Here is a 19,736-nt window from a genome sequence, read left to right as displayed (position 1 = left end):
ATGATAATTTACAATAAAAATGAATTAAATAGTGATAGACAATCTCGTATTTTTCAACGTATTAAGGGTTTGTTTGGATCAAAAAATGTGATAATGGGTGTCATTATCTAAAAATAAGTCAACTTATATATGATTATTTTTATATCAAATTTGGAGATGTCATTGTACTTTATTCAAAAATTTATCATCCCCCCTCCGGTCCCCCGGGTGTCTCTGGAGAGTGAGAGCCTAATGAATACGAAGAGAGTGAGAGAGAGAGAGTACGGTTTACGAACAATGTTTTTGTTCCACATGATTCTTGTTTGGGTTGAAGGAATAATTAAAAACTACCTCGTTTCTAGCATGCCTATTTAGATAATTTCAACTTTTAGATACTTTTTATTATATTTCTTATTAGTAAAATATAGGACATTTTCATCTTTTCATCCATGAGTTAATTTTAACCTGGCAAAAAGTATTTTCATCTTTTCATCCATAAGTTAATTTTAACCTGTTTGCTCACTTTACATACTACAGGAATGAGATTTGAACATAAATGATGTTATTTGCACACATTTGAAATTATAGGGAGAATTTTTGCATTTCACTCCTAAAAAATTTATTTAATTTTTATTTACTTTATTTTTTTTTACTCTCACTTTCACTTTCTAAAGTTTCCATCCAACCAAATAGAGCCTGAAAGAATTTGGTTCCAAACAAAATCTAAAAATTTGTCAAAAATACGTTCAATTGGACAAAACAAAATAATAGAGTCTAATTTTTGTTTTACATAATCTTGGGTTTGATTTTAAATTTTGGTAATCATTTAAAATATATATATATATATATATATATATATATATATCTATTTGAGGATTAATTCATCCAAACCTCTAACGGTATTTATGCTATCAAATGCCCTCATCTTTTATCCAAATAAGGAATTTCAAAACTAACTTAATTATAGTTTTAGTTATTCACTGCTGTTTCTTCAACGAAACTGAGTTGGTCTGTAATTTCAAAATGAAAGGCACATTTTACATTTATATATATATATATCGTGATAATATTAAAAATAAAAATGTTAAATAAAATAAGAAAAACTTTATACTGAATTTGAATGCAGTTAATTTGAAAATCCCATTTGATTTAGAATTAATTTTCTTCATAACAATCGGATAAGTATTTTATAATAATTAAAATTCAAATCCAGATTAAGATAATCAGAAATAAAATCATAAAAAAAAAATTGAATTATAATTTGATTGTTATAATTTAAAAATCTATTCAATTCAAGATAAATCTCACATACATTTATTTGTTTGTTTTTTTGTCAGTCTCCTTTTTCTTTTCTTTTTTTCTTTTTGGAAATTCATTAAAATAGAGAAACTTTTTGAGACAAAACCCAAGAATATGATGAACATCAGTCACATCCCTAATAAATAAATGAATAATTAAATTATAAAAGATAATAATAACAATTTACTCAAAAAAAAAAAAAAAAAAAAAAAAAAAAATCCAGTTTACTTATAAATTACATAAATTTATAGAGAGAGAAAGAGGGGAGAGAGAGGGGGGGTCTGCTATAAGGGATGTGAGTTTTTGACCTCAAGACGGGGACAACCTCCCTCCCTGTTTCGGGTAAAACAGCGTTACAGAGGAGAGAGAAAGTGAAACCAGTCCCTCCGATCTCCTCCATTGTTAGGGTTTGTTTCTGAATGTGAATGATCATCAACATCAACAACAATGGCCTCGTATTCTTCCAATCAAACGGTTCTGAGGGCCTAAATCGGACCCTATCAAATTATCTCTTCACCACCACCCCCACCACCACCACCATTGTCGTTTGATTCATCGCCACCGTAAGATGCATCTCAGCCGAATCTCCAATGCATTGGCTACAAAACGCTTTCTCTCGGTCATCGTCCTCCAAACGACACTCCACCGATAGCCCCCACCACAGGGTCGTCAGGGGCCTCCGTGGTCTCCGCTCCTCGTACCGGCGCCGCCTCGCGCGGGCCAGGAAGCTCTGGCAGCTCACGGACGACGACATTGGCGTTGCCGCCGAGCCTTCTTCTAGTCTCTGTCGCTCACACAGCGCTAGAGACCACTTTCCCTCGCGTCGGTCGCCGTCGGCTGCGGAGCCGCAGCCTCTGCCCCTCCCGGAATTGGCCGTGTTGCTCCGCAGTGACGCCTCCTCGGCTTCAACTTCAACTTCAAATTCACATTTGAATTCTAATGCGGGCAATGTTCCTTTGCGGTCGCGGAAGGAGGGGCCGTCGAGAGGCGGAGAGGAGAGAGAAAGAGCTGATGGATTGACCGGGAACGGGAGGGGGAACGGAGATGGAGTCACGTCGAGTTCTGCATCTGAGAGGTAAGAGTTTCAAAATTGACTCCAATACGGATTTTATGTGTGTCGTATTTGGATGTTCATGTAGCATCGTGGAATGAACATGAACATACCCTATTATTAGTTTCCATTAATCTATTCATTTGTCAGACAATATATCTGTTTTTTTTTTTTTTTTGAGAGTGCTTTAAATTTTTATATTTTGTGTGCAAATGTATTGGTTAATATTTGTATTACCACGCGCAAACAAAGAAGCAGATGAAGATATGAGAGATGCAGTACTTTTCATCATCTCATTCTATGCCAAAAAATTTGAATTGCTTTCTGTGTGGAGATCCATACATCTGTAGCATATACAACTGGACTTGGTTTCTTGAAAAACAAATTATTGTTTCTTTTTATTACTGTATTATTATTTGTATGATTTTCCATAATTCTGCCTCTACATCCAGATTTTTATTTTTTTATTATTTGTATTTTTTTTTATTTGTTATTTGCTATTTGCTATTTTTCAAAGGATCATATCTCTGGTATGGCGCCTCCAAGAACATTAGATTAAATATAATTAAGTTTCTTGAGAAGCTTATTGATACAGTGGATGAACAATCCATAACACTATGTTAATCCTCCAGATTTTCAGTACATTAGGCGTTAAGGATACAAGGGTTCACTTCATTTGAACTGTGTGTTCTTTATCATGCTTTGAAATATTTGGTTAGCTAGCAATGGAAAACTTGGTTGCATATTTTATTGCTAACTATTGAAGTGCATTAGTGCAGGGCTTTTCTTAGGTCCTCATGTATTGATTTTGCATTGAGATGTCCTGTACTTCCTGCATTATGCTGACTCTACTCCATGTTTGCATATTGTCCAATTTCAGTAGGTTAGTTTCCCAGGACACCCAAAAGAATATGGAGCGTGCTGAAACTCAGTCATCTAGGAAGGTTCCTCAAGAACTGAATGGCTTGGGAAGGAATCAAGACAGTTCATGCTCTACCGTTCCTATTGGTAATCCCACTAGCCCCATTTCGAGTCCTGCACTCAGCCCACAGATAAGTAACGGAGATATTTTTGCATATTATCACATGTCTCCTCAAGTAATTCAAGTCTGGTCTGCACCTGAGATGCCTCCTTTAGATATGATTCTGGGTCTAGGGTGTCCTAATCAAATGTACCCTGAGATAACTGCATTTAGTGTTGATAATTCACCTCTCCACAGTCCAAGCCTAAGTCCCTGCCGAAACACCAGAAGTCCTACTCCTACTGGGCCTGCATCACCATTGCATAACAAGTTATCCCTCGAGTCCTCGACAGCACCACGTGAAAGTAATGCTCAGGCCCATGTCCACCCCTTACCTCTTCCTCCAGGTGCTGCCTCTCCTTCCCAGCCTGCTACTGTTTCCCAAGTTACAGCTAAGCCAGAATTGATGCCGATGAAATGTCAATGGAAAAAAGGAAAGCTTATTGGGCGTGGTACATCTGGAAGTGTTTATGTTGCCACCAACAGGTGTGTTAAAGTTCCATATCTTTCTTATGCTAGTTCTTTCTTATGGGGACTTGAACCCTCACCCCACACTTTGGGAGGTTGAGGAGGTGATACTTGGCTACAACCCTTGGTGATAATGTTGTTCTCTTCAACAGGGAAACTGGAGCCTTATGTGCAATGAAAGAAGTTGAGATATTGCAGGATGACCCAAAATCTGCAGAGTGTATAACGCAATTACAGCAGGTTGTATACCAATATTTGTAACACTATATGCATCTATATTACATTCTTTTTTTTTTTAATATAAGTATATATCTATATTACATTCTCTAACATGGTCAACCATTTTTCTTGATTTTTAGGGTTAAAATCAAAAAACAAATCATACATAAAACCTCCAGTAGAATTAAAAAAAAACCTCTGAACTAACAAAACTTATCAAGTTACCCCAAAGCCCATGATCAACCCATTAAATGGGTTGTGAAATGTCAAATTTGACCTTCCTATTTTTTTTTTTTTTTTTGATAAGTAAGAATATATTAAAAAAGCTCAAAAGGGGAGCGGAACCCAAAGAAACAAAAGGGCCAAAGGCCACCTTAGACCTTCAAAGAGGCCAAAAAAACAATAATTTCCTCCGTAGATCTATAATCTCTCCCTGAAACCCAACAAAAAAGAGTAGAAATAATAGAGACCTTCCTATTTATTAAAATTACAAAAATAATACTGGGGGTGAGAAATGGGTCATCGATCACTAGTAAGATAACAATGCATCAAACATTAAATAATATTATTATAAAGGGGCATCTTTTAATTTTAAAATAATATTTATAACTTTAATTTAATATTAAATAGCAAGGGTCAAATTTGAAATTTCACAACTCATTTAATGGGTTGGTCACAGGTTTGGGGGCAACTTGAAAAGTTTTGTTAGTTTAGGGTTTTTTAATTTATTATTTTACTGGGGGTTTTATGCACGATTTGAAAGTAGAGGGGGGGTTTATGATTTTAACTCTGATTTTTATGAAAGTATTTTAGTGAACATATAATCTTACTAAAGTTACACACACCATGTATGCATAAGGAAGTTACAGGTAAATTACATTGGACTCTCTTGAGGTTTGGAAATATCTCCCATTATTGATGTCCCTTTAATGGAGTTTATGGCAGCTATGATATTACTAATATTCCCTCAGATAATATAATATTTGTTTAGTAAATATGTTGTGTTAAATGAAAGTAATATTGGAATTTAAACATTTTCATCTCATGACATCATATTTCTGTTTTTGAACAACGCTAATAGTTTATAGAGGGAGCCTGGGAGGTAATTGTTATGAAGTTTCGTATTTAGGGGATGTCACTGTAATTTCTGTGTAACTCTGCTAAACCTCATGGAGGTCAATGTAATTTACTCTAAATTTACTAATTAGCACGGTTTTTGGACCTGGATCATGTGAAATTGTGGTCACTTTAATTTAATTGATTTGAGAGAGGAATTTAATGCCTGATTTATTTTCTAAGTTGAGTAAGTTATAAATCAACTCAGGAAATGACATTTGTACTCAAGATAGGTCTGTGCTTATGTTCATTAGTACTCAAAACATTGCCTTAAAATAACAAATATGAAGTGTTCTTTTTTCTTTTCTAAATTTTTTTTACCACCAACCAAATGCTATTAGTATGTGTTTGTTTTCAAATTTCAGTATGTCTGTGTTGGGTAATTACCATACTGGAGAAAATCTGTAGTGGTGGAAATCACTTTTTGAGCAAGAGTCAGTGGCATGCCACCAAAAATAATAATAATAAAATAATAATAATAATAATAATAAAGCTAGTGTCGGTTATTATTTTTCTTTGAAATTTCAGCTCTAGTCATCTATTTTAGACCAGAATTTGCTCATAATCTGCTGAAGAGTTTTTCACATTCTGAGCTACGAATCTGCTCCTGGTCCCCTCTTTTTGAATGCTTGAATATTTGGATTGCAAGATGATGAATGCTTGAATCGGTGGATTGCAAAATTGTTTCTCAAACTTCTCTTTTTCTTGAAGTATAATTTGTGCTATACCAATTGCTTCTTTCACTAGATTTTGTTTTGAATAAGTACGGACAATAGCTTAGTCTAAATTAAAATTGACAAACTAGAGATATTCTTGTAACAGAAAAAGGTCTCCTTGCAGTGTTTTATCACTCCATCAATTCCAAGTGATTTCTTCTAAATGTGACCCTTAATTGTTAGTTGTGTTTCCCCACACTCTTGACCAGACTATAAAGAATCTTGCTGTTTAAGCCACGACAACTGGAACTTTCATGGATCCTTATATAAATTGGATTTTTTCTAAATAGTAGTTCGTGGCTTTATTATTCTATTGACTTTGAATTCTTTGATGCATATGAGTTATTTGGTTGAATAATTTTTTGTTATATGGAACTTGTTGAGAGAGAGAGAATATATGAAAACGTATATCTTATTGAGGGAATAATACAATAATACAATGGTGTTTATATAGGAGAAGGCGGTTACAGAATATATAAAATACAATAGAACAAGTAATCCCTATACATGGTAATGCTATATATGGTAATGTAGGGTAGGTGAAGGCGGTTACAGAATATATAAAATACTAGTAAACCCTAATATACAATGTAATCTAACTATACACGTGTAACTATACACGTGTAACTATACACGGTACAAGGCTCCTACTTTTCAAAGGGAGGTCAGGGGTTCGAACTTCAGTGGAGGCAGTGTGTGTGAGTCCCAACTAGGAAAAAAAAAACACTCTTCAAGCTGGAGAGTAAATGTCAATAACTCCCAGTTTGTTACATATAGAATCAATGGAGTTATTTGGAAGTGCCTTAGTGAGGATGTCTGACAGCTATTTGCCAGAAGGAACAAAAGGTGTAACAATCTTATTCGAGTCAACTTTAGATCGGATGAAATGGCAATCTACTTCAATGTGTTTAGTCCTCTCATGGTAGATTGGATTGCTAGCAATATGAATAGTTGTCTGATTGTCACAATGGAGAGGAATTGGGTACTGGATTGAAATCCCAAGTTCCTGTAAAAGAGTCTTTAACCAAGTAAGTTCACAGGCAGTGTGTGGCAAGGCACGATACTCTGCTTCAGCACTGGAACGAGCCACAATTGACTGTTTCTTACTCCTCCAAGTTACTAGATTTCCTCCTATGAAGGTGCAATAACCCGTGGTGGACCGTCGATCAGAAGGAGAACCGGCCCAATCTACATCTGTGTATCCCTCAATCCGAAGATGTCCAGAAGATCGATAAAGCAGACCACGTCCCGGATCACCCTTGAGATACTTTAAGATGCGTAAAACTACCTCCATGTGGGGTACTCGAGGACCGATCATGAACTAACTTATAACACTAACTGCATAGGAGATGTCTGGACGAGTGATTGTGAGGTAAATAAGTTTACCTACAAGTCTCCGATATATCTTTGGATCATCGAGTGGGTCACCATCATCCACCTTTTGTTATACATTAGTCTCCATGGCTGTAGCTACAGGTTTCGAATCAAGATATCCAGGATAATCCTGTAAGAGATCAAAAGTATACTTCCGCTGAGAGAGACTAATGCCTTGCTTCGACCGAGCCACCTAAATTCTTAGAAAATACTGAACTTTGCCCAAATCCTTAGTAAGGAAGGTAGAACTCACTTGATGGATTAAAACTTGTATTCCATCTTTGTCACTGCCGGTGATAACGATATCGTCTACATACATCACAAGAATCATAATACCACGTTTCGTTTTCTTAAAAAAAAAAAAAAAAAAAAGAGTGATTAGCCTACTGGTCATACCATGAGCTACCATTGCTTTACTAAAATTATCAAACCATGCATGAGGGAACTGTTTGAGGCCATAGATAGACTTCTTAAGATGACACACACACGTAAGGTCACCGTTCAGAAAGGCATTTTTAAAATCAAGTTGATGAAGTGGCCATTCTAGATTAGTTGCAAGAGATAATCATACGAACAGAGTTCAGTTTGGCCATAAGAGAGAACGTCTTAGTAGATTCTCAAGTAGGGGAGGTATAGAGGTTAAGAGTTTCCCCATTGTAAGGAACCTCTTTGTTCTGATGGGTAACCTGTCAAGATGACAAAATAGAAGAAAAGAAATGGACTTTGACCTCGGCCAAAGTATTGAGCCTACGTCTACGACTCACGGACAAAGTTGAGGAAAGAGTCAAGGCCATGAGTCTGAGTGTAGCCTTTAGCAACAAGTCGAGCTTTGAGATGGTGAACAATACCATTGGGCTTCTGTTTAACAATGAAAACCTAATGACAACCAACAACCTGAGTATCAGCAGGCTTAGGAACAAGGTCCCAAGTATGATTCAATTTTAAAGCATGTATTTCTTCTTCCATAGCTTTCCTCTACCCTGGATGAGAAAGTGCTTCTCTGTAGGACTTAGGAAGAGCAATAGAGGATACCGACAAAGAAAAATCTTGAAAGGAGGACAAATTATTATATGATACAAAATTAGAGATAGGGTGATTGGTACAAGAGCTTTTACCTTTCTGAACGACGATAGGTTGATCAAGATTAGAGTCTAAAGAGATGGAAGAATCTCCAGGCGTTGAAGTGACTGGTGGAAGTGGCAAGGCTGGGTTTACTATTTCAGTTTTTAGAACATAATTAACTACTCTTTTCCGGCAACAAGCATGGACATGAAGAGCTAGTGGGATGTCAGAATAAAAAACTGGAGTTGGAAGAGCATACTCTTTTAAGAACAGAGTCCTCCAAACGATTGCCTTCCTGGAAATAATAAGGAACATCATCAAAGAAAGTTACGTTTGCACACACAAATTGTTTACGAAGAGTTGGACTATAACATTTATATCCCTTTTGAGTGCGAGAATAACCTAATAAATTACATTTATGGGCACGAGGATCAAGTTTGTCTTGTCCTAGGCTTATATTATGAACAAAGCAGACACACCCAAACACCTTCGGAGGGATGGAAAAAGGATCTTTATTAGGAAACATCATTTGTAAGGGTTATTTTCCTTGAAGGATCCCAGAAGGCATGCGGTTTAAAAGATAATCAGCAACCAAAACTGCATCCGCCCAAAAATGTTTTGGAACATGCATTTGAATTATTAAGGCACGAGCAATAGCTAGGAGTGGTCCATTCTTTCGTTCAACAATTCCATTTTGTTGAGGGGTATCAACACGAGATGTTTGATGGATAATGCCCCTCAACTCAGGTAACTTTTAAAAATTATTAACTTAATATTCAAGGGCATTGTCTGTTTTAAGAATAAGTAATTTTGCATCAAACTAAGTTTGAATTTCAGCATAAAAGGATTGAAAAACATATAACTCTTGAGCTATATTTTTAAGAATATAAACCCAAGTTAAATGTGAACAATCATCAATAAATGACACAAAATAACGAGTACCAAATAAACCAGTAGTACGAGCTTGTCCCCAAACATCCGAACGTACTAACTCAAAAGGTTTAATACTTTTATTATCAAAACGAGAAGTAAAAATAGCCCGACGATGTTTATTGGGTTCGCAAGTAGTACTATTAAACTTAGAAAAATCAACTAAAGAAGGGACCATGACTCGAACACTATTTGAAGAGGGATGTCCAAGGCGGCAATGCCACTGATAAGTTGATGAGGAAGTGGTATGTAGAGCTGTCGGAGCAGGAGTTGGCTGGAAGTAGTAAAGACCATCCTTCTCAAACCTCCCACCAATCGTCTTTTTCGTCTTAAGATCTTGAAAGACACAACGGGAAGAAGAAAAAATAATTAAGCAATTTAAATCTGATATGATTTTGCGAACTGACAATAAATTGAATGAAAATTGAGGGATGTATAAAACTGCGTGTGGAAGGTACCAATTCTATTAACAGGTGAATTGGCTCCATTCGCTATAGTAACAACTGATGATGAGAAAACATGAGAAATATCGAAAATAAGAGATGTTGTCATGTGATCAGATGCCCCTGAATCAATGATCCAAGGTGCATAAATATGAAGCACAGACACAGGTATTACCTGAAGTAACAATAGTAGAGGTGGAAGAGGAGGGCTGATTTGCGTGCTCACACTTTACCAGAGAATCATACTCGGCTTTGGAGATAACTACTTGTTCATTCGTTGGACTGGGAGTAGTCTCCTCTTGAACTAAAGCCTGATTAGCCCAAGCTGGCTTGCCATGAAGACAACAGAAGTCAACAGAGTGATTGTTTCAGCCACAATTAGTATACTCCTTGCTGCCGCGACCCGCTTTGCCGCCACGAGTATCACGGCCTGGGTTGGTAGGACCTCTGTCCCTCGTCCTCCACGGAAAGTATCATGTTACTCAACTGGAACAATAAGAGTAGATTGGTTTAATCACAAGGGCATGAATAAATGCTCTCCAAACTCAAGCAAAAGTCTCACTAGCTGTAGGCATCTCCTTGCCAGACAAAATCTACGAATTGATCGGAGCAATTTCTGGTTTAAGTTCAAATAAAAATTTCGCCACCCGAAATTCCTCACTGTGCCCTTTATGTTTTTCTATGTCTCTAGTCAATGGTTGGCAGACATTTCAATTCTTCCCACATATCCTTTAGTTCTAAGTAATAATCTTCAACAGAACGATCTCCTAGAGATTAAAAATGTCCTGGTACAACTGATAAATACGAGAAATATTCTTATCTGAAGAATACACGTCCTTGAGATTTTCCCAGATATTTTTGGCAGATTCTAGGAATGACACGTTGTTGAAGATCTCAGGTTCCAAGCTATTCCATAACCAAGTCATAATCTTAGCATCTTCTTTCTCCCAAATCTCCATAATGTTTTCATCAGTGGTGGGTTTGGTTGATTGAAGATATGATAGTTTTCCTCAAGCCCGTAAGAACACCTATACGTCTTGCGACCATCGAAGGTAGTTTGAGCCTTTCAATTTGGTGCTGCTGAGTGACCCAAGAAGATGAGTCCTTGGTATCCATAATGAGGGCGGCCGAACAAATGAGATATAGTAGGGAGAGGGAGCCAAGATGAGAGAACCAAAATCAAGCCAAGATGAACCTGAGAGAAATTGTCGAGGAGGGATCCGAGAGAGGTTGCCTAGATGAGAACTGAGATCATCGAGAAGAGATTGCTAAGAGAAAGCCGAGATGGAGTCGAGATCGGAGTCTGAATAAGATTGAATTTTTTTTTATTTATAGAGGAATCAATTTTTGCTTTGATACCATGGAGAGAGAGAGAGAGAGAATATATGAAAGCATATATTTTATTGAGTGAATAATACAATAATACAATGATGTTTATATAGGAGATGGAAGACAAGTAAACCTTATGCATGGTAATGCTATATATGGTAATGTGGGGTAGGTGAAGGTGGCTACTTACAATGTAGTCTAACTGTACATGTATGACAACTTATACAATACTGTACAACAGAACTCATAATAAAGTAGTTTGGCATTAGTTCATTGAGAATATACATGAATTTGGGTTACATGGATTTCTCAGCTGGATTTACTTGTATTTATCTACTCTAATTCAGATTTTTTTTTTTTTGGTTTAACTATTATTAATTTGCTGTAGCTATTACTTTTTTCCAACTTGGCAGGAAATTAAACTCCTCAGTCAGCTAAAGCATCCAAATATTGTGCAGTATTACGGCAGTGAAATTGTGAGTAATTTCCCTGTTGCATATTATGGTTCCTATATTTATACCCCAATGTTCTTCTAGACACCCTTGGTTTATGTACATGCAGGTTAAGAACAAATTTCACATATATCTAGAGTATGTTCATCCTGGTCCTATTAATAAATACATCCGTGACCATTGTGGAGCAATAACAGAAAGTGTTGTACGCAATTTTACTCGTCATATTCTCTCCGGGTTGGCCTACTTACATAGCACAAAGACAATACACAGGTAACTACACATCTTTGATCATGTGATGGAATTAATTTTACTCGAATAAGTTTAACTCAAATCTCTCATAGAGTATCCTTAGAGTAACAAATTAGGATATAACATTGAAGCATGTTAAATTTCTTTCATATTTAACTGCAGATGGACAGATTCTATTGGTGAAAGGCCTACACATCTATGTTGCTTCTGTTTGGATATTTTGTACTCCGTATTATATTATTTTCCATATTCTATCTGGAGTATGGGAGTATCAGTTCTGGCTTGGCAAGTTTAACAATGTGATACTTTTTATAGGGACATTAAAGGGGCTAATTTGCTTGTTGATGCATTTGGGGTCGTCAAGCTTGCTGACTTTGGGATGGCTAAACATGTGAGTTCCGAACTTTTTTTAACATCCAGACAAGCAAAAACATTCTTAAAAAACCATACATCTGATATAGAATACCATACATAAGCCATGCATATAAATTCAACAGAATTGTGGTATCTTCTATGGTGTGCCTTATAAATAAAGATCAGGGATTTATATGCACGGTTGTCAAGCATACTGACTTTGGATTTGATTCTTTTTGCTTTCCTATTTCTTTATTTATAGGGTAAATTATCCTTACTAACCCTGAGGTTTTCTTTTATTATCCACGAATTAAAGTTTCTAAAATACCATGGTCAACCTCCGTATGGTTGACTTAACCCTGACCACCCCTGTTGTGAGTTGACCGTCAGGCCTGTTAAAGTCAAGTCAAGTAGATAATATAAATGTCTAAACTACCCTTATGTGCAACACATTTACAAAATTAACCTTATCAATCAAAGGACATCACAGTCATAGGAATTACATGGACCAATCTGCCACTCCATTACTATGAATTGGATTGATTTTTTTCTCTCATAATGGGTCTCTCTCTTTAAAGGACTGGGTAACCTGGGTTAGTCTGTCTATCTCTAAGCATGATATATGTAATCTCTTTCCTCTGTTTCTCTGTCTACAAACTCTCTCCTATGTATCCCTGTACTTCTGCAGATCTACATTACACTACTTTATCACTGAGTTTAGTGCACTATTACCATTTAGATGCATCAAACAAACACCTAGTCAAATTATCTTATCATAGTCTAGCAAGGATTTAAATTATTTCGAGTATTCTATCAGATCAGAAGCACCCACATGCCTTGGGTTGGTTTTGAGGGATCTGATCTGCAAATTGTTTTTCCAGATTTTCTTTTTTGGGTCACAGTCAGCGGCAGCTATAGATTCACCCCTATGAACCGTTGGGACATGGGAGCACCCAAAGAGGGCTAGGAATGCAAAGAAGGCCCAACAGAATCCCTAATTTTCTGCATTTAACCTTTTGATTTTTGAAAACTACCCACATTCTGATTTGGAAGCTTTCAATGTTCTGATTTTTGGAAACTTTCCATGTAGTGTTTTTCGGAAACTTCACTGATTTATATATTTTTTTTGATTTTTTAATTACTTTCCTTTATTGTACTAAAGCCAATTACAACTAGGATTGGTAGGAGACATTGTATAAAGGGTGGCTATGGTATTGGAGAGGGGTGATCAGTATTATTCTTAATAGAATTGCAGCAACTATTGTTTGCTCTTATTTTCTCCTTATTCTTACTTCTTTATTCTTTTGGGTAAATGGGCGGTATTGTAATTCAATGGATTGTCTTTTGGATTTTTTGGATAGCTTAAAGCTATAGTGTCGATTTTGGTTGCCTTTTATAAAAATCTTATCAAAAAAAAAAAAAGAAGACGCTATTTGAATATAAAAAGGAATATGTTATGTTATATATGATATAACTATCCGATCATGTCATTATAGTTACGTTTTTATTCCTTAGAGGTTTAACACTTTGATGTATGTTCTTATGTGTCTAGGCGTGTCCATGGAGTGTTGATGTCGGACACGGACACGTCACCTCATAGAAGTGTCTGTGCTTCTTAGTTGTTAAATATAAAGTGGATGAGTGAGCCTGAATTGAGGGAAATTGTGTTAACACCTCATCAGCAATTTGCAAACAAACTGATAAGTAGCATATAATTAGTCATGATCAACTTTGTTTCATGGTTTTTGAATTTATTTATTTTGATCATTATTGTGGTTTATCGTTGCCATCATATCGTTGTATTGATTCATATTTTGTCATGTATTGATTCTTAGTCTGTCATAATTTAATTTTTTTTGTTTGGAAAAAAAAATCTGGCTTTCTATGCAGCTTAGCGGACAAACAGCTTATCTGTCTTTAAAAGGAAGTCCATACTGGATGGCTCCTGAGGTTCATTCTTGCTGTGACACCAAATTTTTATGAAATCATCTCCCTGCCTTCCTGTACTGACATCATTTTTTATCCCGCAGCTCTTGCAGCCTGCGACACAGAAAGATGCTAATTCTGATCTTGCTCTAGCTGTTGATATTTGGAGTTTGGGTTGTACAATTATTGAAATGCTGGAAGGGAAACCTCCTTGGAGTGAATATGAAGGGGTAAGCATTTAGTCTTAGTTGATGTGCTGTATTCATCATGACCTGTCCGATATTGGATCTGTCAATATGCAAACTTTATGCAAGTGCACAAGAAAACTGTACATAAATGTCATCAAAATTGCTGTGATTGCCTTCTCCATGTTCTTTTCACACTAGAACACCAAAGTTTTGTCTTGCCTACCATTTATGTTCTTTGTAATTGTCTTTTTCTTTTCGTTGCTTTATGATTTAGAAACTATGCTTTATAACCTGATGACACGTTTCCAATACCAGCGGAAAATATAACAATAGTAAGAAAATCTTGTCTTATATATAAAATTAGTATATGAAATCAAAATTCGAAACTCCTGAATAATAAATCACTATCGAATGCAAGATGTGAGATGATGAAAAAATAAATATGCATGCTATGTACCTATATGCTCTTATAAATCTGTTTTTGGATGTGTTTTGAAATAGTCTCTCGAAGCAGGAAGGAAAAGTGATTGATCACATTAAACAATCTCAAAATAGGAAAGATGTGGCAGATGAAGAAGCTTGGATACAAAACATCCAAAAAGACCGAAGCACGTGAGGTTAAAAATACGCCAACAAAACTGTAGTGATGCTTAAGAACAGATGACTGCTAGAAGCAAAATCTGGATACCATAGAAAAATATTAGGAAAAGAAGAAACAAAACGGAAATATTTCATAAGTACTCAAGTCTTTGATGTAAAGAATGAATATTGTTAGACATAAACTTTCCATTTTATAGTATTACTGTAGAGGTATTAAACCAAAGTGAAACAGTGATGGAATCAGAACTTAATTTGCTGTAAATTGTTACTTCAGTAGGACATCTAGTAAAACTTGGGTTCTGTTTATTTCAGAAGAAGATAACTAATCTGGAATAGAAATCAGTCTTTGCTATTGGATGAGGGATCACAATTATAAATCAATCTTTGTTGTTGGATGAGGATCACAATTAGTTTTTATTTTTATTTTTTATAAGTAAGATTGTATTAGAAGCCTCCCCCCCCCCCCCCAACCAAAAAAAAAAGAGCCTGAAAAGGCCCCTAAGCTCTCTGAATGTCCAAAAAATCAACTATCTCCCCCATACATTTACAATTCCTCCCAGCAACCCAACAAAAATGAGAATTGAGGAAAGACAAACTCAACACCCCTATAGGAGTCTCCTTGACGTCGAAGGATCTCCTACTATGTTCTTTCCAAAGACACCACCAAAGGCACAAGGGTGCCACCCTCCAAGCATGGTTGTTAAAGGCGCCGTAGGCGCACGCCTGAGGCGCAAGGCGCCTCCAGGCGCCATCTTGTCGCCTTGAGTGACTTAAGGCGTCTGGGCTAAACAAGGCGTGCGCCTTTACGTAAGAGGCGAGAGGCCCCAGGCGTAGAAAAGGCGCGCCTCCTTCTATTTGTTACTATTTGCTATTTGTTTATTACTTATTATTTGGTTATTATTACTGTTTTGACAACTTTACAAAAAGAAAAAGAATAGAATAAAAGCAAAAGCAAAAAGGAAAGTGTAAAAGCAAAAAGGAAACTGTAAAAGTGAATCGAAGAGGGGCTGAGAAACTTTGAAGAAAAATTCTGCAAGTTTGCGATTCTGCCGACAGAGGAAGCTTGCGATTTCCAGGTAAGTCCTTCTCCTTCTTCTCTCCTTCTTCTTCTTCTTCAGATCTTCTTCTCTCTCTCTTTTTCTCTTCTTCTTCTTCTTCTTCTTCTTCTTCTTCTCTCTCTCTTTTTCTCTTCTTCTTCTTCTTCTTCTTCTTCTTCTTCTTCTCTCTCTCTTTTTTTCTCTCTCTCTTTTTTTTTTTCTCTCTTTTTCTCTCTTATTCTTCTTCTTCTTCTTCTTCTCTCTCTTTTTTTCTCTCTCTTTTTCTCTTTTCTTCTTCTTCTTCTTCTTCTTCTTCTTCTTCTTCTCTCTCTTCTTTTCTCGGCAGAATAATCTTCTTTTCTCTCTCTTTTTTCAACTTCAACCTTTTCCTCCTCCTTTTCTTTTGCTGCCACGTAGAGACATAAGTTACATAACTTCCCTTAGCCTTTTCTTTTACTGCCACGTCTCTTCAGAAGCAAAATTCAAGAGACCCTTTTATAACTGGCCTTTTCTTTTACTCCTTTTCTTTTGCTTGATTTTCTTATTAAAAATACTAATTTTATGTTAATTAAAAATAACTGGCTTCAATTACTTTTTGTTTTCCAAAATTGTCTTCTCTTAATTCAGGAAAAAAAAAAAAAAAAAAATTGTCTTCTCTGAAACTGGTTGTTTAATTATTAATTTATTAGAATCAATCTCAATTTTTATACTGCCTCTCTATGACCTCCAACATAAATGGTACTATACATAAATCATTGGATGTCCCATAATTGGTTTTTAAAATTTAAAGTTTGACTGTGTGTATTTGAAAGTTTAGGAAGTTTCACAATAGAGTAGTAGACTACTTAATTTTACTTTGCAACAATGCTTGAAATCAAAAGTGAGAGTAATATTCAATCTCAATTTTTTTTATTCAACATTTCATTTTTATTGTACTTGATTTAGTTCGCTGTGGCATCTTTATGTTGAATATTGAACTTAAGTAATTGATTTAGTTAACTTTTGCATCTTTATATATACTATTGAATCTTTATTGGGTGAGTGTTTTTTTTTTTTTTTTCAACGTGCGCCTTGCTTCAGTCAGGCGCGCGCCTCGCCTTGCGCCTCAGGCTCCTGGAGGCCTTTGCGCTTTTGTGCGCCTTGAGCCTTTAACAACTATGCCTCCAAGAGTCACGGGCTTGGGATCCCTTTATAAATCATCTCCAAGCCTCAATCAAGCCAAAAGAGGTTCAATGCATGACCCAAGAAACCCCAAACAAAGACAAGAGCAAGCCCCAACTGTCCCTAGCAACCGGGCAATGCAACAAAAGATGATCAACCATCTTCTCGTTCCTCTTGCACATACAGCACCAGTTGACCACAACCTGTCTCCTCCTCAAATTGTCAAGAGTCAGAATCTTCCCCAAAACAACCATCCAGCAAAAGAATGCCACCTAAAGGGGGACCTTGGTGCACCACACCGCCTTCCAGGGGAATGCAGCCCTTGGATCATCAGAAAGCCTCCCATAAAAGGAGCAAACATCGAACCTCCCTGGAGAAGAAAGGGTCCAAACCAAGGAATCTGCCTCACCTGCAGTCACCTCCTAGCAGTACAACAATGCCAAAAATTAAGAACGTTATCTCACAAAACGCACATCCCGAGTCGTCCTCCCACCATCAAAGTGATAGCAGTCGGCAACCAAAGCATGCCTATCCATGGCAATCCTGAAGAGTCTGGGGAAAACACACGCCAACGCATGGTACCCACATAATCTGTCCTCCCAGAACCGGATAAAAGATCCTCCTCGAGCCCTGAACCTGATGTGTTTAGAGAATTCATCCCACACTTTCCTTATGAATTCCAAACACCCACCCCACCTGGAATCCTCACCTCAAGACAGCACTGCGCACCCTGCTCCTCTCCAAATCTCTGAGAGATAGCTCTCCTCCAAAGCCTATCCCTGTCAACTCCAAACCTCCAAGGCCACTTCCCCAAAGAGCCTTGTTGAAAGGATCACAATTAGTTAATGATATTATTGTAGAATTTGCATTCAACTATATGGATATGGCTGGTACATTTTGTTGATTTCTTGGAAAGTGACTAGTCTGGAAAAAGTCATTGTCCATCACTTTGAACTGGTTTAGAATTATTTCTCATCATTTAAGGTATATTCCCCACTCCTCTCTTCTATCACGCTTCATGCGCAACAGTAATAGCCTGACAGGGTTTCTCCCACTGGGATTCACTTTCACCAAAGACCCAATAAAGCACTAGCACAAACTTATGCAGCAATTCATGTGTGGCCTATTTGAGTTTCACTGGATATGGTGACATGCCATGTAGTCTGTCTGCAAGTACGACTTGAAGTTTGGCTGCTTGCCAACAAATCTTTCTTTTGCCACATGATGCTATCTGTTGTGTGGATTCAGTGCATCATAATTTATACCCAACTTTTTGCTTTTGCATTTAATAAGGTTTATTTGCAGCTCTGGCGGAGCTTAATTTGGTCAAGGTTGAATCTGGTTGGACTCATTTATTACCATATTAATTTCCTCTGTTTATCTGCTAAACTGGTTACATTTCCTTCTATAATGCAGGCTGCAGCCATGTTCAAGGTTACAAGAGAAACCCCAACCATACCTCAAACATTGTCATGTGAGGGCAAAGATTTTTTACGTTGTTGTTTTTGTAGGAATCCGGCAGAGAGGCCTTCAGCTAGCATGCTACTAGAACATCGATTCATAAAAAATTCACAGGTGCTTGATATTCCATCTTTCACCCGGGCTCTTAGTGGGATGAAATTGACTGTAAGTCATAGTCTTGATGTACTGCATGGATTTCTCTCTCTCTCTCTCCCCCCGCTAAATTATAGTGAATTTGAACTATAACACATAATTTCAACAGGATAGAGCACATACTCCACAAGAGCATTCTAGTCATAAACTTGATCAGGTGCCAGTATCTCCAAAAGCACCTGCCATAAATGGAAAGCCTGGGAACAAGTAAGAGTTTCTTTCTGCATTTATTCCTTTCCCTTTCCAACTCATCATGGTACCACTCATTATCTCAGATAGATAGTAATACTTTACTCTTGTATGATTGCCTTCTCCAGCTTCATTTATCCCGTGCAGCTGGCCAACAATCTCAGCATGAAACTCCCGACTTAACAGTGGTTCCACGTCAGTCTCCTCCTCCTCTTGAGGCCCATCCTAGTCCATCCCCACCTCACTTGGGTCTCAGTATGTATCATCCTAGGCCTTCTGCAAATGCTCCCAGCTCTATCAAACAGTGTGCGCGACAAAGATCCATTTATTGTGATAACTTGTCAAAAGTGAAATACCGCTTCTATTATGATATGGGTTTCTATTAAAGTGGCTCGATTCAGTAAATGTTCCACATATCTTCGTGGATGCTCTATCAGGTGACTTGCAGCCATAGGGAGTTGCAGCCATCTCAACTTTATTGTTGACACTTTGTGAAGATGTGAGGCTACTTTGTTCTGGAAAATATCCTTGGACTGGTGATCTAGAAGCAGTTTTTTGTATATTATTCACTAAATTAGAGCTTTGGCAATTACAGAAGTTCTTTCATGTAGGATTGGGGAATTGTAGATATCAGAAAATTGAATTTATCCAGTTATTTGTCAGTCATTTTCTTTTCAATTTACAGAGGAACTCAATGTGGCAGCTTCATATTAGTTATTTCAGTTGGAACTTTCAATTTTGTATTGTTGTGCTCTGCGTCAAGAGTGTTTTTGGCTAATTTGTCCGATCATTCTATTTCATACCTTGTGCTCTTATGGGAATTTGAACCATAGTCCTATTTTCGAAGGTGAAGACACTAAGTTACACTCCTTGTTACGGCATTTTGATTAGTGAGTTATAATGTTGTGTTGGGCATAGTTGGATCTGCTTCTTGACTATGTATTGAAGAGTGTTTT

At 36.9% G+C, this 19,736-nt stretch overlaps 1 protein-coding gene across 1 annotated transcript; it reads left to right on the top strand.

The window, feature by feature from the left end:
- The first annotated feature begins 1,543 nt into the window (after positions 1–1,543).
- Positions 1,544–19,519, top strand: LOC132300593 (mitogen-activated protein kinase kinase kinase 5-like). The gene is made up of 11 exons (XM_059797758.1): positions 1,544–2,353; positions 3,210–3,836; positions 3,971–4,058; positions 11,421–11,483; positions 11,569–11,732; positions 12,027–12,102; positions 13,956–14,015; positions 14,096–14,221; positions 18,394–18,603; positions 18,701–18,798; positions 18,909–19,519. The coding sequence occupies exons 1-11, from the start codon at positions 1,869–1,871 to the stop codon at positions 18,961–18,963; spliced, it is 2,052 nt and encodes a 683-aa protein (XP_059653741.1). The 5' UTR covers positions 1,544–1,868; the 3' UTR covers positions 18,964–19,519.
- The last annotated feature ends 217 nt before the right edge of the window (positions 19,520–19,736 follow it).

Source organism: Cornus florida, unplaced genomic scaffold (assembly GCF_030987335.1).
Source record: "Cornus florida cultivar Cherokee Brave unplaced genomic scaffold, ASM3098733v1 CherokeeBrave_3.0.0_Hap2_Chr03, whole genome shotgun sequence".
Taxonomy (NCBI): Eukaryota; Viridiplantae; Streptophyta; class Magnoliopsida; order Cornales; family Cornaceae; genus Cornus; species Cornus florida.
This window is presented reverse-complemented; position numbering and strand designations above follow the sequence as displayed.

Bases quoted from the DNA above. Each gene is read 5' to 3' on its own strand.
- LOC132300593 (XM_059797758.1), top strand. From the start codon at position 1,869: ATGCATTGGCTACAAAACGCTTTCTCTCGGTCATCGTCCTCCAAACGA. The intron at 18,604-18,700 runs GTAAGTCATAGT...TAATTTCAACAG, and splicing joins TTAGTGGGATGAAATTGACT to GATAGAGCACATACTCCACA. The intron at 18,799-18,908 runs GTAAGAGTTTCT...TGCCTTCTCCAG, and splicing joins AATGGAAAGCCTGGGAACAA to CTTCATTTATCCCGTGCAGC.